This window comes from Danio rerio, chromosome 16, assembly GCF_052040795.2.
Source record: "Danio rerio strain M-AB ecotype USA chromosome 16, GRCz13ab, whole genome shotgun sequence".
Classification (NCBI taxonomy): Eukaryota; Metazoa; Chordata; class Actinopteri; order Cypriniformes; family Danionidae; genus Danio; species Danio rerio.
Genome location: NC_141036.1, coordinates 5,092,101 through 5,107,618, shown reverse-complemented (window position 1 = coordinate 5,107,618; position 15,518 = coordinate 5,092,101). Strand labels below are relative to the sequence as shown.

At 38.9% G+C, this 15,518-nt stretch overlaps 1 protein-coding gene across 4 annotated transcripts in view; it reads right to left on the bottom strand.

Annotated features, from left to right (window-relative positions):
• ibtk (inhibitor of Bruton agammaglobulinemia tyrosine kinase) overlaps positions 1-15,518 on the bottom strand; it is a 62,373-nt gene that overhangs the window by 40,061 nt on the left and 6,794 nt on the right. For all 4 annotated transcript variants that reach the window (XR_015510837.1, XR_015510838.1, XR_015510839.1 and 1 more), the window contains exons 4-8: positions 13,926-14,050; positions 4,443-4,553; positions 4,189-4,359; positions 2,446-2,563; positions 206-386 (exon numbers count right to left, since the gene is read on the bottom strand). Coding sequence is in view for 1 of the 4 variants with exons in the window: in XM_087286456.1 (XP_087142582.1) it covers positions 206-386; positions 2,446-2,563; positions 4,189-4,359; positions 4,443-4,553; positions 13,926-14,050 (706 nt within the window). In the remaining 3 variants the exon portion in view is untranslated. The remainder of the gene's footprint in view (positions 1-205; positions 387-2,445; positions 2,564-4,188; positions 4,360-4,442; positions 4,554-13,925; positions 14,051-15,518) is intronic.

Here is a 15,518-nt window from a genome sequence, read left to right as displayed (position 1 = left end):
CAAAAAAAGGAGATAATTTGACACAATTGAAGTCAATGGTTGCCAGTGTTCAAAAAAAAGAAAGAAAATCAAATAGGTTTGGAACAGGTAAGGTGATTCTGAGTGAACAATCCCATTAATTATTTGTCCCTTATTGCATTTAAAACCAAACAAAACATAAGTGTCGCAGAGCCAACACAGCAGCCAAACCCATGTCTGAACTCACTTGGATGCCAGCTTCTTGCACTGATAATCAACCAGCAGGTACACGTCTCCCTTATCAGTGACACAGACAGTGGCTCCATTGCTGGCCGCCACCATAGAGATGGTCACATCCTTGTGGAGCAGAGCGGACACCTGTCGGGGAACGGTCACACACTTCTCTCCATTGGGCTCCAGCAGGTAACCTGAATGTGTCACAATGGTTGAACCACAACTTTTCATATGGGAAGAGGCAAATGAGTTAGATGCTGTAATGAAAATGAAGGAGGTGGAATTGCTGAGACATTTTAGATCAGTTAAACAATCTGTTCGTAGTCTCATCACTCGTCAAAATTACTATTAGACTGAAATGCTGCATTTGATATTATAAATCAATCACTTTTTTTTGTCATGTTAGCAACTGTGGACATTCACAAGTTTAGTTACGGTCATTTTGATCCATTAAACTGTTACTTAATTGGTGTAAATGAACATAGACCTATGGAAACTTATGGGGTGCCCCAAGGCTTGGTTACAGGCCCATTGTTATTCTTGTGCTTTGGACGTTCACATTAGGAAATTTGCTTTTATAGCTTTGTTCTGTTACGTAGACCACAACCATCTTCAAATTTATTCCAGATCTGATACATTTTCTAGCGTTTATAATAGGGTTGCACGATATTAGAAAAAAATCTGTCATTCGACATTTTGTTTTTCTGCGATAAATATGGCCATTTTTACAACAGTTCTATCTGGTTCTCAAATCTGATTGGCTGATAGCTGTGCAATATTCCAATAATAACAGCACTCGTACAGCCTCCTCACCTTTTTGTATTTCTCTGCCCACATAGAATGACAGCAGATCAATAAACTCACCACAGTTTGACAAATATTGCAGCTGATGGACAACATAATGTACTTTTGAGGCTTTTTAGTTGAGAATGTAGTTGTTTAGATTGCAACTATGCAGTTTATTATAAGGATAGTGCCTATTTTAAATATTTAAAATTTCGGAGATTCAGTTATTGAGCAGAGCAAAGACAGTTGACGTTCCACCACAAGATGGCGACAGAGACCGCATAATAAGTCCTTAAAGGAGAAAACCAAGCGTAAAGTTCTAACTACAGCAGAGCAAATTATTGTAAAACAGGTAAGTGACACTCTAAGTCGATCTTTCTCTTTTGTGTTTTGTAGTTCTGTATTTATACTACAGTAATATGGTAGTGTTCGATTTGCTTTGGCTTTTTCTAGAGGTTATTTATTGTGTTTTCCCGATTGCAAAAGAGAAATACTGGGAAATCTCTGCAGACTAAGATGGCATTTCATGCTGTTCAGCCTTATAATCTTAAAATGTGAGCAAAATCGCCGCTTTTGTCAACACTTTAGACATTACGCTACAGAGCCATTCAAAGACTAGCGCTAAAGTGATGTTAGTGAAGTAGCAATGGTTTCTGCTGTTCTGACATCAGCTGCAGATGTGAATGAATGGCGGAACAAATTAGTTCCTCATTCAAAAGGATTTTTGAGACTTTCAGTGATTGGCTTCCTTTTATACAGTATATAGACCAAACTGTTGTACAAGCACAATATCACATGAATAGCAGTGCGATATGGCTGTATATCATCACTGGAGGGGGACTCCACCAAGGCATTCGGCCTGCGACCTCGAGCAAATGCACCAGTGCCGATATACAGCTATATCACAACGCTACTCCTGTGATCTTGCTCATATATACATACAATTTCACTGGAAAACTGCTATTTGACAAGAAAGTATTCAGTTAGAATGATTATACAAAAAAAGTAATAAAAATTACAAGCAAATATAAAAAAAAGCTAAGATAAACTTGAAATAAACTGTGTTTTATGGTTTTCAGGACAGTCAAATTGTATTCAGGGATCGAATTTGAATAATCAAATCTAAAATAACAGTTTACTGTTTTTTTCTGATATAATTCAATACATTTATTCTTTATTAAAATTTACAAATGGTAAAATTTGTGCCTAAACGCTTTTAACTCTCTCAGACCTTAAAACCATGTGCAAATGAAAAACTTTCAGTCCTGTTTGGTTAAACTCTGCAATAACTATACAGTGATGTTTTTCTCCTGGTCCACTATAATCAGAGCTCAACTTTGCACATCCTGTGATGTGACTATTGTACATGTGCACATTGCGATATCGAATATCACATTGCTGAAACGATATATTGTGCAGCCCTAGGTTATATGTTGGCAGATTGGAAACTTTGATGGAATTTCTTACCAAGTTGGCCTCCATTTAATCCTACAGTATATACAGCATCTCTGGTCCAAAGAACAGTGTGGAACCTGCCGGCTGCAACACCGATCACAGACCTCCCTTTTAGGGACTTTGATGTGACCTGTAGTCAATTTGAAAGAAAAAAACAATTGTTGAAATTACACATAAAGGCATGTTTCACAAAATTGAAAATGGAGAACAATGTTTTTCATGTCTTAGGAGAAAACATGCTTTGGAGTTTCTAACTGAATGGACGTACGTGCAAACCCATTAAATTCCTCCATTTATTTCAAACCTGTTTGAGTTTTTAGTTCTGCTGAGTGTAAAAAAAGATATACTGAAGTATGATGGAAAAACAGCCATTGACTTATTATTTTGTGTTTCTACTATTAAAGTCAAATGGCTGCTTTTTGCATACATTCTTCAGCAAACTTTTTTTTTGTTTGTTTAAAAGAAGAAAGAAATTGATAAAAGTTTAGAACCACTTTTCTAGGTTTGAGTAAATGGTGAGGAAATGTAAGCTTTTCAACTATCCCTTTAAAGGTTTAAAACACCTTGAAGAACTTTTGTTGAGATTAACAGATTTGTGTGTTGAGCATCATTTAAGACATTAGCACCTGTCAGCTTTAATTTCATCTTCAGAGTTTAAAAACATTGTTTTCATAATCCACAGAGCTTTTTCTGTGATGCTCTCAGGGCTGATACAGCCAACCTGTTTGTGTGCAGCAAGCACTTTATGTTTGGAGAGCAGTACGAGAATTGGAGAATAGCAGACTTTGTCTTTTATCAGTTGAGTTTGTTACCATTCAGACACATCGCCTATATCCTTGCTGTGGTGTTCGCACATGTTTAAAATCCTCCAGATTACCGGCAGGGTTAATGGTTGGAATGGATAAGGCAAGAGACCTGCTGCTATCCACGTTGTCTGCATTTAGAATCGGGGATTCAGGAGGAGAGAAGTCCTCCTTACTTATAGTGTTTATATAAACACGATTATCTTTATAATGATAGAACAAATTGTGGCTATATATATATGAAATTACCAACAACCTATCGTATATGTTGCAGGGTATTAAATTATTTACTGTTATTTCTGTGCATTTTAACTTTGTGAACTATAAAATCATGCGTCTCCTCACATTTATTTTTTTTTATCTTGAGCTGGTGAGCCAACTGAGAAAAGCCCTTCTTTTTTCCCTGCTCTGCCAGCCATGCCCACTCCTGCCTCTGCTCATAGAGCTCCACGCATATCTCAGAGCATTTTTTAATTCTGAGGTAGATTTGAACCGATGGGGTTTCATGATCCTTTAATAATTTTTCTTTTTATAATAGATCCTTACTGGTGTGAGATCTGTCATTAACATGAGATCCACCAATAGAGAACCACGATAATTTAAATGAATTCCTCTTGGAAAAACAATAAATAAATAAAAATTTACAAATAAAAAAAGCTTATATTTCATGACGATGTTATGTCTTAAAAACGCATATAAAATAAAATACTAAAAATAAATAAATAACAATATGAAAAAAAATCTAATTAAAACAAAAACTAAATTAAAAATGTAATGAAATACAATAAAAAAATAAAAATACAATTAAATAGATATTTTTAAAAAATCTAATAATTTAAAATGTTTATAAAATAAGAAATAAAATACTATTTAGAAATACACTTTTTTCTTAACATTTTTTAAAGAAATTAAAAGGCATTTTTGTTTTCTTAGTGTTTTGTGGCTGACTGACCTGTTTGGGAACTGAGCTGGAAGTAGGAGGAGGTCCGAGACCCAGCTGATGGTGGGTGTTAAGCCCAAAAGTGTAGACATACCCTTCCTCAGTCAGAACCACAGTGTGATCTCGTGCTGCAGCAATCTGTGAACAGTGATGAGACAGAAGCCCCTCCACCATCCGAGGAACCTTTCATATGACCACAAACACCAAGTTTTAGAAATACAGCAGATGAAGAAATACTTTCATTACCTCCGGCTAACTCGACTTACCAGATAAGTGTTTTCATCACCATGCCCGAGTCTCCCGCCCTGTCCGTGTCCACATGTGTACACTTGACCTTTCTGGGACAGGAAGACTGAGTGGAACTTACACAGCACCACCTGAAATAAAAAAAAACAAAGAAACAACGTTTAATTATCATCAGCATCATCAAATTAAACTTATTCATTCATTTTCCTTCGGCTTAGTCCCTTAATTAATCAGGGGTCACCATAGTGGAATGAACCGCCAACTTATGCAGCATATGTTTTACACAGTGGATGCCCTTCCAGCTGCAACCCAGTACTGGGAAACAGCCATACACACACATACACTTTAATTCACCTATAGTGCTGTGTTTGGACTGTGGGGGAAACCGGAGCAGCCAAAGGAAACCCAAACCAACACGAGGAGAACATGCAAACTCAGAACAGAGACGCCAAGTGACCCAGCCGGGATAGAACCAGCAACCTTCTTGTATATATTGTATATATTTAATACAAAGCATTAAGCTGATCGGTCAGTTCTGGTCACTTGACTCGGATGAGCTTGCAGCATTTTGAAAAGTTGAGATGTTTTCAATTTGCGAGCGTGTCACACCGTGTGCGCTTTGCTCACAATATGAACAATTTTTTCAGCGCTCCCAGAAGACACAATATGTGAACGGTCCCTTAATTGTACAAAATGTTTAGGATACACCAATAGTAGATTCGTTATGTGTTACAAAACACTTTGTAAAGTAATATTTTCTGTCTTTTAGTGAATATATTCTATAAAGGACTTGCTTTGTTTACCGAATAAGTGGATCTTGATTAATTTGCATTGTAAACATTAAATAAAAGTTAAAAAGAAGTTTTTTTTTCATATATTAAGTTTTTAGTTGCAATACTCCCAAAATAATTTAGCATAAATCCACAACGGGGGAGAGGCAGTGGCGCAGTAGGTAGTGCTGTCGCCTCACAGCAAGATTCGCTGGTTCGAACCTCGGCTCAGTTGGCGTTTCTGTGGAGTTTGCATGCTCTCCCTGCCTTCGCGTGGGTTTCCACAGGGTGCTCCGGTTTCCCCCATAGTCCAAAGACATGCGGTACAGCTGAATTGGGTAGGCTAAATTGTCTGTAGTGTACGAGTGTGTGTGTGAACGTGTGTGTGGATGTTTCCCAGAGATGGGTTGTGGCTGGAAGGGCATCCGCTGCATAAAAAACTTAAGTTGGCGGTTCATTCCGCTGTGGCGACCCTGGATTAATAAAGGGACTAAGCCGACAAGAAAATGAATGAATGAATAAATCCACAGATTTTTTTTTTTACAAAATTCTGCGCAGAAACCGAAAAAAATAAAATAAAAATGTCCGCAGATTCTGTCTAGCCCTCCTTCTGATTAAAAGTTGTTGTACGTCCGCCAGTTCCCGCCTCTGAATGTGCGAGTTTTAGCTATTCGTACATTAAGCTAGCGTTCAGAAAACAAAACATCAGCAAAGAAACATAAAATCTGACTGCCAGCTAGTGTTTCAGAAGTGTTATTGCAGAGCAACACAAACAGCTCGCAGAAGTATAAATGCACAGCTGCACGCAAGGCAGGCACCGTGAGTCACGGCGATCACTCGATAAACCAGCCTTAATGCAATGGACATTGTGGATTGAGACACCTTCATGAAGCACATACCTTTGAGGCAATGTCAAATAAGATATCATAGGAGATTACTAGTCGATTAAAAAAAAACAGAGCCGAACAAGAAAGCAGCAGGCCAGAATGAACCAGCTGCGCTGTGCTCATCATGAGGGCTTGACTTTTAGCCATGACAGCTCTGCCCTTTCTGTGGGGCGGATGCCAGCGATGGATCAGCTCAGAGTCGACTACAGCCGCGCAGGGGTGCCGAGGTCAACATCATCACTAATTTAACACTCCTCAAGGTCCAAACAGAAGCAAGAGATGTTCTGTAAAGCGTCCAAACTCTGCGCTCAAAGAACTGACTGGCACCTGCTCTCGCCCGCTGCCATATGCACGCGTTCGCAGTGCTTATTTAATCTGCTGCCATTATTCTTGAATGAATATTTTAATATTTAACTGAAAGCATCTGCAGAACAGAGCGGCGGGTCACAATGCGCTCTCTTTCCATGTAAAGGGGGGCATCAAAGTGCCGATGAAAGGGTCGGGAAACAGGATCCGCCATCACAATGAGCATTGTAAAATTAAAAGGACTGAGCTGCACTTCAGAAATTAATTAGATGAATGTAAGTACACGCACTCAACAACTCAACAATGATGTGCAAAATACTTCTTTTCAGAGGGCCAGACGCGAGCTTTAAATGGTTGACAGATTTGGTTACCATGTTCACATCGATCACGTCTTTAACCTCTTCTCCTTTCAAAAATGTCCAAATCCCAAATGAAAGGGGTGACAATGGGATCATGCAACACTACTGGATCACATTTCCCCATCCACATATGAGCACATGCTGGTTATCAATCCAAAATGCAAATGAGTCCCCGCTTTGACCATGGAAAAAGGGAAACTTATCCAGCGTTAAAAGCATGATGTTGGCATGAGCCGAGCTTTCAGGGTCAACTATGCCAAAGCAGTGAAAGTCACCCTAGCGTTCACCGATAGGCTGTTTCCACCAGCATGAGCAAGGTGCTAGTTCAGAAGCAGGTCGCACACCAGAAGCGCGACACGGCGCGCACATGACAGTTTAAAGTTTCGCACACCAACGCGCACATTCGAATGATATTTAACATGTAACTAATCAGGTGGCGCTCTGTGGCGCGGCTGAAAAATGAACAGCGTCCTGAGCCGTCGGGCCGGGTGCCGCAGACAGCCGCCGACTTGCGGCGCCGGTGTGTATCCTGATAGAAACCTATGTTTAGAATTCTAAAATGCATGGCGCTGCGTGGTGCTGCGCGGCGCCCCGCCGAGCGGCGCTTCTGGTGTGCAACCTGCTAGAGCCAGTGCTATTGTCGGTTCGTCTGAGAAGCTGCTTTGTTAGAAGAAATACTTGTTATAGAATACTTGCAGCAATGTTTTGTTAGTTTGTCATCCACTGAGAAAACGGTTGATGGTTGTCTATCAACGACAGATGACAAAGAAGCGCAAGCAGAAATTGTGTTAAAAATAGTGAAGGTAGTGACGTACTCGCACTTTCCTTACGCTTAGGTGAACACTCCCCTAAGAAGTTTTCTACAGTGCCGTAATTTAAATTTGGTCGATTAGAAGCCATACTCCACGGTTATTTTAAATACTGCACTCGAACGAGTTTTAGTTAATCCGGTTGATCACAGTTATCCCACCCTCAGCCCATGACACAAGTGGTTCTTACTTCTAGTCCAATAGGACTTAAATTTCATTTGGCTAAATAATCCCTTTATCTCTCTTTTTTCCCCCTCATGTGGTTGTAATGCCCGAGTTTCTTTCTTCTGTTTAACACAAAACAACACATTTGGCTGTTTTTCAATTGCAAGAACGCTGAGAACAGACTCGTATTCTTGTCGAGACCGTTCTTGCCAAGTTACCTCGAAAGAACGAACTGAGGAAAGCACTAGAACAGAGAACGTGTCCTGAGAAATGAGATGCTGCATTCTTCCTAACGGCAGTGCTAATTTTGACAGCAAATTTTGATTTAGTTTTAGTCGTAGTCTTTTGACTAAATTTCCATTTTAATTTCGATCATATTTTAGTCTTCTGAATCATTTTAGTCGACTTAATTTCATAAGATTTTAGTCGACTAAATTTATTCTAGATTTAGTTGACTAAAATATATTTGGTTAACTTTAAATGTAATTTTATTAAAACATTGTATACATTTATTTATATAAAATATTCTAATTTAAAATTGTATAAAACTGTATTATTAAAATAAAGCCCTTTCATTGAAGACCAAAAATGAAATATGCATTGTTTATTTATATCATAAGTAATATGTAAAATTATGTGTCGGCAATCAATCCACATTTTAAAACAGTGGCCATACTGAAAATGCAGGAGTGTGCAAATATTTAGCAAATCCCTTATTGTAACATGGTAAGAAGTCTTTTTAACCAGTCTGTTGAACAGTTTCAAGCCATTAAATCTTTGAATGGGCTTAAAATATTTAAAGTCCACTTTGCAATGTCAGTCTACCAATCTTTACTCTTGTAATTGGTATAACAGTAGTTGGTGCTCAGCTATAGCACTGATTAAATAAGTAATGATATTTGACTGGTAAATGATAATATGCAACATATAACACATTCCTCAATCACATTCTTGTGTTGTTTTTATGTCAACAAAAATATTAGTATATTTTTATTATAGTTGTCGTCATCACTTAATTTTTATTTAGTTTTTTATTGTATAGTTTTTTTGTTGCTGTTGATGTTGAAACTGGTTTGTCACAAAAATTTTGATGAACTTTTTTCAGCAATGAAATTAACACTGCCTGGTGGTCACATGATCATGTATTTTTAACAGAAAATTATTTAAACATTACAGCATTCATACCTGATTTATTGTTTTCCCCCCCTTTTCACAAAATATACTATGCATAAAAACCTTACAAATATACTTTGCACAATATAAATATAAATTTTATATGAATTTCAGCAAATTAACACCCTTAATGCATTTAGGCCTCTATTACGATTAAGTCTCATTTAGTGAAACTCCTGAGACAAAAAAGTATATATATATATATATATAACAAATCTACTGTATATAAAATGCTGCGCTTCCCACCTCCTTTATTCAGCCGAAATTACTTCTGAGACTTATAAAGCTAATTTTGCGTTCAAGTCTGCATCCTCAATATCAAGAACGCATTCGGTAACTTTCAAGCGCCCTTCGTTCTTCCAGTCTTGAGTTTTGGAACTGAACTTTATCGGTTGATGACGTTACACGAGAACACAAGGACGCATAAATGCTGAAGAAAGCATATTACGAACTGCCATTCTGAAGAATGCTGGTTGCTGGCAACCATTGACTTCCATAGACATAAACAATTACCATGCAGGACAATGAATACCAGAATTTTCAAAATATATTTAGTGTTCAACAGACCAAAAAAAAAAAATAGTGAAGGGTGAGAAATGGGTGAACTAACCCTCTGAGAACCACTCTTCTAGGTTCAAAGCTAGTGCTTTGGGTGTTGAAAGACAAAAATTTGGCTTCAAACCAGCACTGGAAAGTCCTTGGTGAAAAAGAGGAGTGACATCTGCAACATGTGCAAGGTCCAGCACAAAGAGAGTCTCTTCAACAGCAGGAAGGTCATTTTCATCCTTGAGGGAATTCATTTTCAAGAGCAATTTACAGGGAAACAAAGAGGTCTAAGTTTCCTCAGGTGGTTTGCAAAGACCCTTTGAGATGTTTGTTTTTAAGCAGGTCCCAGTGAGGAGCCTGTTATCAAGACAACACCAGCAAGTCCTCTGTTTTTTTTTTTTTACCGTCCTCTTGTTGTCACACACAACCCTGGGGAGATTTAGGCCCTGCTAGACTGAACGCACCATGGGGAATGCAGGGGAAGATTTCAAAACGCTAAATGCCTCATCAGCAGAAGTGGAGAAATAAAATGTAAAAATAGCTGGTGGTTTTTTAATACTGCAAGCATGGTACATTCATTAAGTTAATTCATTATTATTTTTTTTGCTTGGCCTGTTTTTCCTCCATTTTTATGTTGAATGAGTCAGGTCACTGTGACTGTCTTTAGAGTTTTATTAGTTCCCCTGCTAACTTTCAAGTGGAGATGTTGTCAGTGCAACACTCCTAAGTGTAAATCTGTGATAATGCAAATGTCTGATGGAATAAATTTTGGTGATTAGATCAGTGTGGGTGAAACATCAGTCCATACAAGAGCCTTTCATCTTTTTATTTTTTTTTTTTACATTCTTTGTTCAAATGTTCATGCTAATTCTGTCTCCACCTTTAAGCACAGCCCCTTAACAAGTGTATAATTACAGTGTAAGGGGTGGTTTACACAGAACGTGCTAATTTTCTATTGTTTTTCAAGTAAACAATCTCTGGACGGACGCATTACGCTTAATAATGCCTCGCATCTCGTGGCCGATCACTTCAAACAAACTTTTCACAATCAAAGGCACTTTTTAAAAAGGTTTTCTAATGGCGATGAGTGTTTTGCACGCTGCGTGCCTCAGGTAACCGCCTGCTGCTGCACCACACGTTTTTTGAATTACGCTCTGAGCATCTGAAAAAAAAGTTTGAGCAGAAAAAGCATGCAATTCTAGACACTTCTATTTTCATTGTCCAGTAGTGCTCGTGCACAATAGGCAGCTGATTGAGTTGCTGCCTAGCAATGCTGCCTTTTTTGTTGACAAGAAAAAAAAAAAAAAAGAGCACTGTGCTTTTTATGTCGCTAAGCAACTATGGGATCAAATTCCCGCCTAAAGTATTGTGGTTGCGAAAAAAAATAGTGTGTATAAATCAAAATATTGACATCACGTGGAAAATAATAACATGCAAAACCAGAAACTAAACGCAGATTAAGGGTGCTTTCACACCTACACTTTTGTTTCCGAACATGTCTCGTTTGCCCAGTTAACGCGGTTCGTTTGGCATATGTGAACAGGGCAATCGCGCTCTGTTCCGCGCCATTCCCCTCGATTGAAACGAACCCTGGAGCGGTTCGATTGCAGTGAGTAAGCGATCCGATCCAAGCGCGGTTATATCACAGTGTTTTATGAATATGTAATATAGGCATACGACTATATGAAAAGAGAATTATGAGTAAGGCGGGAAGTTTTGCGAGTCTCCGGATGCCCGCAAATGAGTGATGATCTCCCGCTAATCTCGCGTCTCCCTCGCAGTCCTCAAAAAGGCATCGTCGCGCACCCTTCTCATCCCTCCCCACCAAGTCTCTCCTCAGACATGTCGCACGCGCGCAAACCTTGTCAATCACCACCAAACCACCACCTCTCCTGACAGCTGAGCGGGACTCTGCAAAATAAACCCTGACACTCTGACCAATGTGAGGAGAGTTTACTCGCACGTGACTTGTTTTAGCTCTTTTGGTCCGATTAGAAACTTTGCAGTGTGAAAGCGAACCGCTCCAAGAGCAACAATGTAACAATTGTAATCTCTGTTTCGGAACAACTGAATCGATTCACAGGTGTGAAAGCACCCTAAGAAACAACGAGGCCATAATGAACGCGAATCAAAAATAAAAACACGTTAAGACAAAATAGTTTTTCCATTTTTTTATATATGGAAAGGATAAAGCAGTGCAGTGTTTGGGTGTTTTGAGTTTGTCTGAGCGGATTAGTCTACCAAAATGTATATATTCTATATAAGCTAAAGCTGATCAGTCAATTCTTGTCACGTGACTCGCAGTGCACTCGCAGGATTCATTCAACTGGTTGTGTCTGGTCTGAAAAGTGTTAGAGCGTCACCTCCACAACGAACTTGTGCGAAGCCTAGTAAAGACGTGATATGTGAACGGCCCCTAAAAGGCCGCTGTCATTTGCTATCTCCATCAGCTGATCTTCCTGAACAGGTGGATTCACCTGATTTGTTGACAAATGCGTTGCGGATCCATTCCTGGGCAGTTCGTGGGTCCTTTACTGGGCCTTTTCCCCCTAGCAAAGAAACTTTCTAAAGACGTCTGTTTATTACTCATTTTGCTGCTTATGGGTTACATTTGGGCGCTCAAGTGACCGAGATGTAAGTGAGAGAATATGGTCATTTTTCAAAATGACTCGCATAATAAATAAAATGGACGTAATTAATGATATCTTGTGCAGGCCGGTAACAATTGATCCACGATTAAGGACCAATGCATTATAATTTTATACACAATGTCAATATTTTGATTTACGCCCATTTTTTGTCTATTTGCGACCACAGTATTTAAGGTGGGAATTTGTTACCATAGGCAACCACTTATCTTGACAAGACAAACACTGCTGTCACCTCAATGGAAATTCCGCCTCTGCTTTCATTTGATTGGACAATGAAAATGGATGCAGCAGACATAGCACGCTTTTTCTGCTTTAGAGTTGGCTTTTTTTTTTTTAATACAGGCGCACAGAGCGCAATGGCAAAAGCACGAGGCACAGCAGCCAGTTAAATGAAAGCCACGCAGGGCACATAACAAATGTTCAAGACATTTGCAGCCATTAGAAAATGATTCAAAAAGATTCCTCCTAATGCTGCGTTCACACCAGACGCGGAACGCGCATCAAGCGCAAGTAATTTACATGTTAAGTCAATGCAAACGCGTGAATAGACATTCTGTGGCGCAACACGCACAAATGACGCGAATTGCGCGGTGTGAATGGATCGATACGCGTGAATGGCACAATACGCGCGGATTGAGCGTTTTGCGGGTTTGATGCGCTTAACGCATCAAATCACTCAAGTTCGAAAATCTGAACTTCAGCTGACATTCGCGCCGCGTTAACCAATCAGGAGCTTGCTCTTGTGGGGGCGTGATTGTGATTTATCGCCTTTTGTGGGTGCCCCAGGGGAAATACTCCAGCCGACACCGACAAGAAGTTCATTAAACTGGGCTGGGCTCAGTCAGAAGCACCGCTGAAAGCCTCCGTCAGCCAGGTTCAGTTTCTGGAGGAGTTTATGAGCTCACAGAGCTGGATGCACCTCTGAAAGAATGAAGTGGACTCAGACACGACCCTAAACGTATCGACGCTGTTTTTCAGTCTTCATAAAGCACATAAACACTGTTATTTTCTGCATAAAATCCATGTCAGCCATTTAGCAATGAAGCTAGAGTCACCGGGCAGACAGAAGCCCTGCCCATCACGCGAATCTGCGTTTGTTCTGAAGTGATTTTGACGCGTGAATGAAGCGGATTTGGCGCGCGAATGAAGCGAGTAAACTCAAATGTTCACGCGGCTATTTACGTGCGAATAGCGCGATTTATCTGCGCGTTCCGCATCTGGTGTGAACACAGCATAACACAAAAAGCACGTTCCACCCAAGTTAGACTTGGATGTCATCAGCAAGTTCTGAATAAAGAATCCTGCTTGAAGATACCTTAAAGTCTTCTCCTTGCTTCTGAGTTTCCAACAGAAGGACTACAAGTTTAAGAGTGTCCATATTATCACTGCTGAAAACATCTAAAGGCAAAAGCCAGCAGACAAAATGGATATTAAACTAAATTAAACTTCAGCCTGAATGAGCAACTTAATTTAATGCGCCGATACTGAGCATGAAAAAGATCTGCCAAGTTACAAAGTCCACTCCAAAGGAAGGTATTATCTACATCAGTAAGCACTGTTGAGCTCTTACAAACAATAGGACTGCACAATATAACCTGAAACCAAACACTGATTAACTGAACACTTTAAATCCTTTATTATTAATTAAAATTTTTAATTACTTTGTTGTCACTTTAAAAATGTAAAAAATAAATAAATATTGATTTATTTTTTGATCCTTACAGTTCAAACCACATTTTGCTTGAAATTAAGATGTCTTGTGCAAAAAAAGATGATATGAACATAATAAATATTGAACATGATTAACCTTAAAGACACTATAAACCTTAATATTTACCTGCTTCACATAGATTCCAGATCTTGAAAACAGATCCACGATCTCAGGATGCTGTCTGCTCTCCTGGTTTCCATGTCCCAAGCTGAAATTGGTGTTGTTCCCCCAAGTGTACACTTCAGTAGGGTCTGGAATGAGATCCGACAGAAGACTAAAATCAATAAAGCCTAACTATGATCCATTTGTTCATCTGCCATTTGTTTCTGAGTGCAAGCCTCCACTTTATTAGTAGCCCAATTTATTGATCTTATTCTGCAATGTGGAAGTGCGCTTGTTTTTGCAATTGTTTTAAAACTTATGGGGGAAATGACTAGGAATAATAAACGGCAGAAAACGGTCAAACTACTTGCTCTACAAACAAGTGTGTTCATGACTATAGATAAAAAGGAGAATAATATGATTAAAAATATATATCAATTTGCAACAAAGCAGCATAACGAGCTGTTTTTAACATCTAAAAATGAATAGAAGCGAACGAAGTCTTGAGCCAAAAAGATTCAAATGGCTGCATCTGCTCATACTCGAAGATTAAGGTCAATAGCACCATTAAGCTTTTAAAGTCTCGTGGTATATACACTATTAGGGTCTTCATCAGTCTTCAGATTTACACCATTTAAACAACTCAAAAAGGATGAATAAATGTCTAGCAAACTAAGATTTTACTATGAGATAAGGAGATAATCATGCTTCTTTGGAAGTATTACACTACAGTTCATCAAAGTATTACACTTTGAAGAACTTATAAACATAGAGAAACCTGACCTGTGACAAGTATTGATTTAAGTAAACATATTTAACATATTTTATTTAAATAACTTGCATGCTGTTTTTTTCCACTCAATAAATAAGAGTGATGAAGGACTGCCAAATACTTATACATATAAACAGTTACCAAAACGTACTATATTTGAGTTCACATTAACATTACATATTTAGTGTCTAATACACGAGTTAATGCTTTAGAAAACATGACCTATCAATTAACAAATGTAAAGAGATACTTTCAAATATGAGTTAGTTAACATTTAAGGGAACCTTTTATGCCCTCTTTTACAAGATGCAAAACAAGTCTCTGACGCTCCTACCACGTGTAGTGAAGTTTCAGCTCAAAATACCGCAAAGATAATGTTTTATAACTCTTTGAAACTGCTCCATTTTAGGCTTTAATCCTATTGTGCCGTTTTTGGTGACTGTCACTTTAAATTTAAATGAGATTGTATTCCCAGCCCTCTCTTTTGAAAAGGGTGGAGCTATAAATGTCCAAGTGGTACCATAGCAGCAGATTCAAAATTCTATTGGCGGACGGCTGCTTCTCACTTAGGGCCGTCAATGCTAAAGAGAGAGAAATTATTATTGATGGGCGGGGCTTTTCCCTTCTGATAACACACACAAAGGGAGAATGTGAATCAAAGGCCTTGTTTACACTAATGCGTTTAGTTTGAAAACGAATAAGTTTTGCGACGGTTACGCTATTCGTCCACAATACGCCGGAGTTCTCGAGCGCCGAAACGGAGCGTTTTGAAAACGCTGGAGAGCCTGTTTTCATTCTGAAACGCTGCTGCTCTGTCTCAGTGTGGATGAGGAAAAACGGAGACA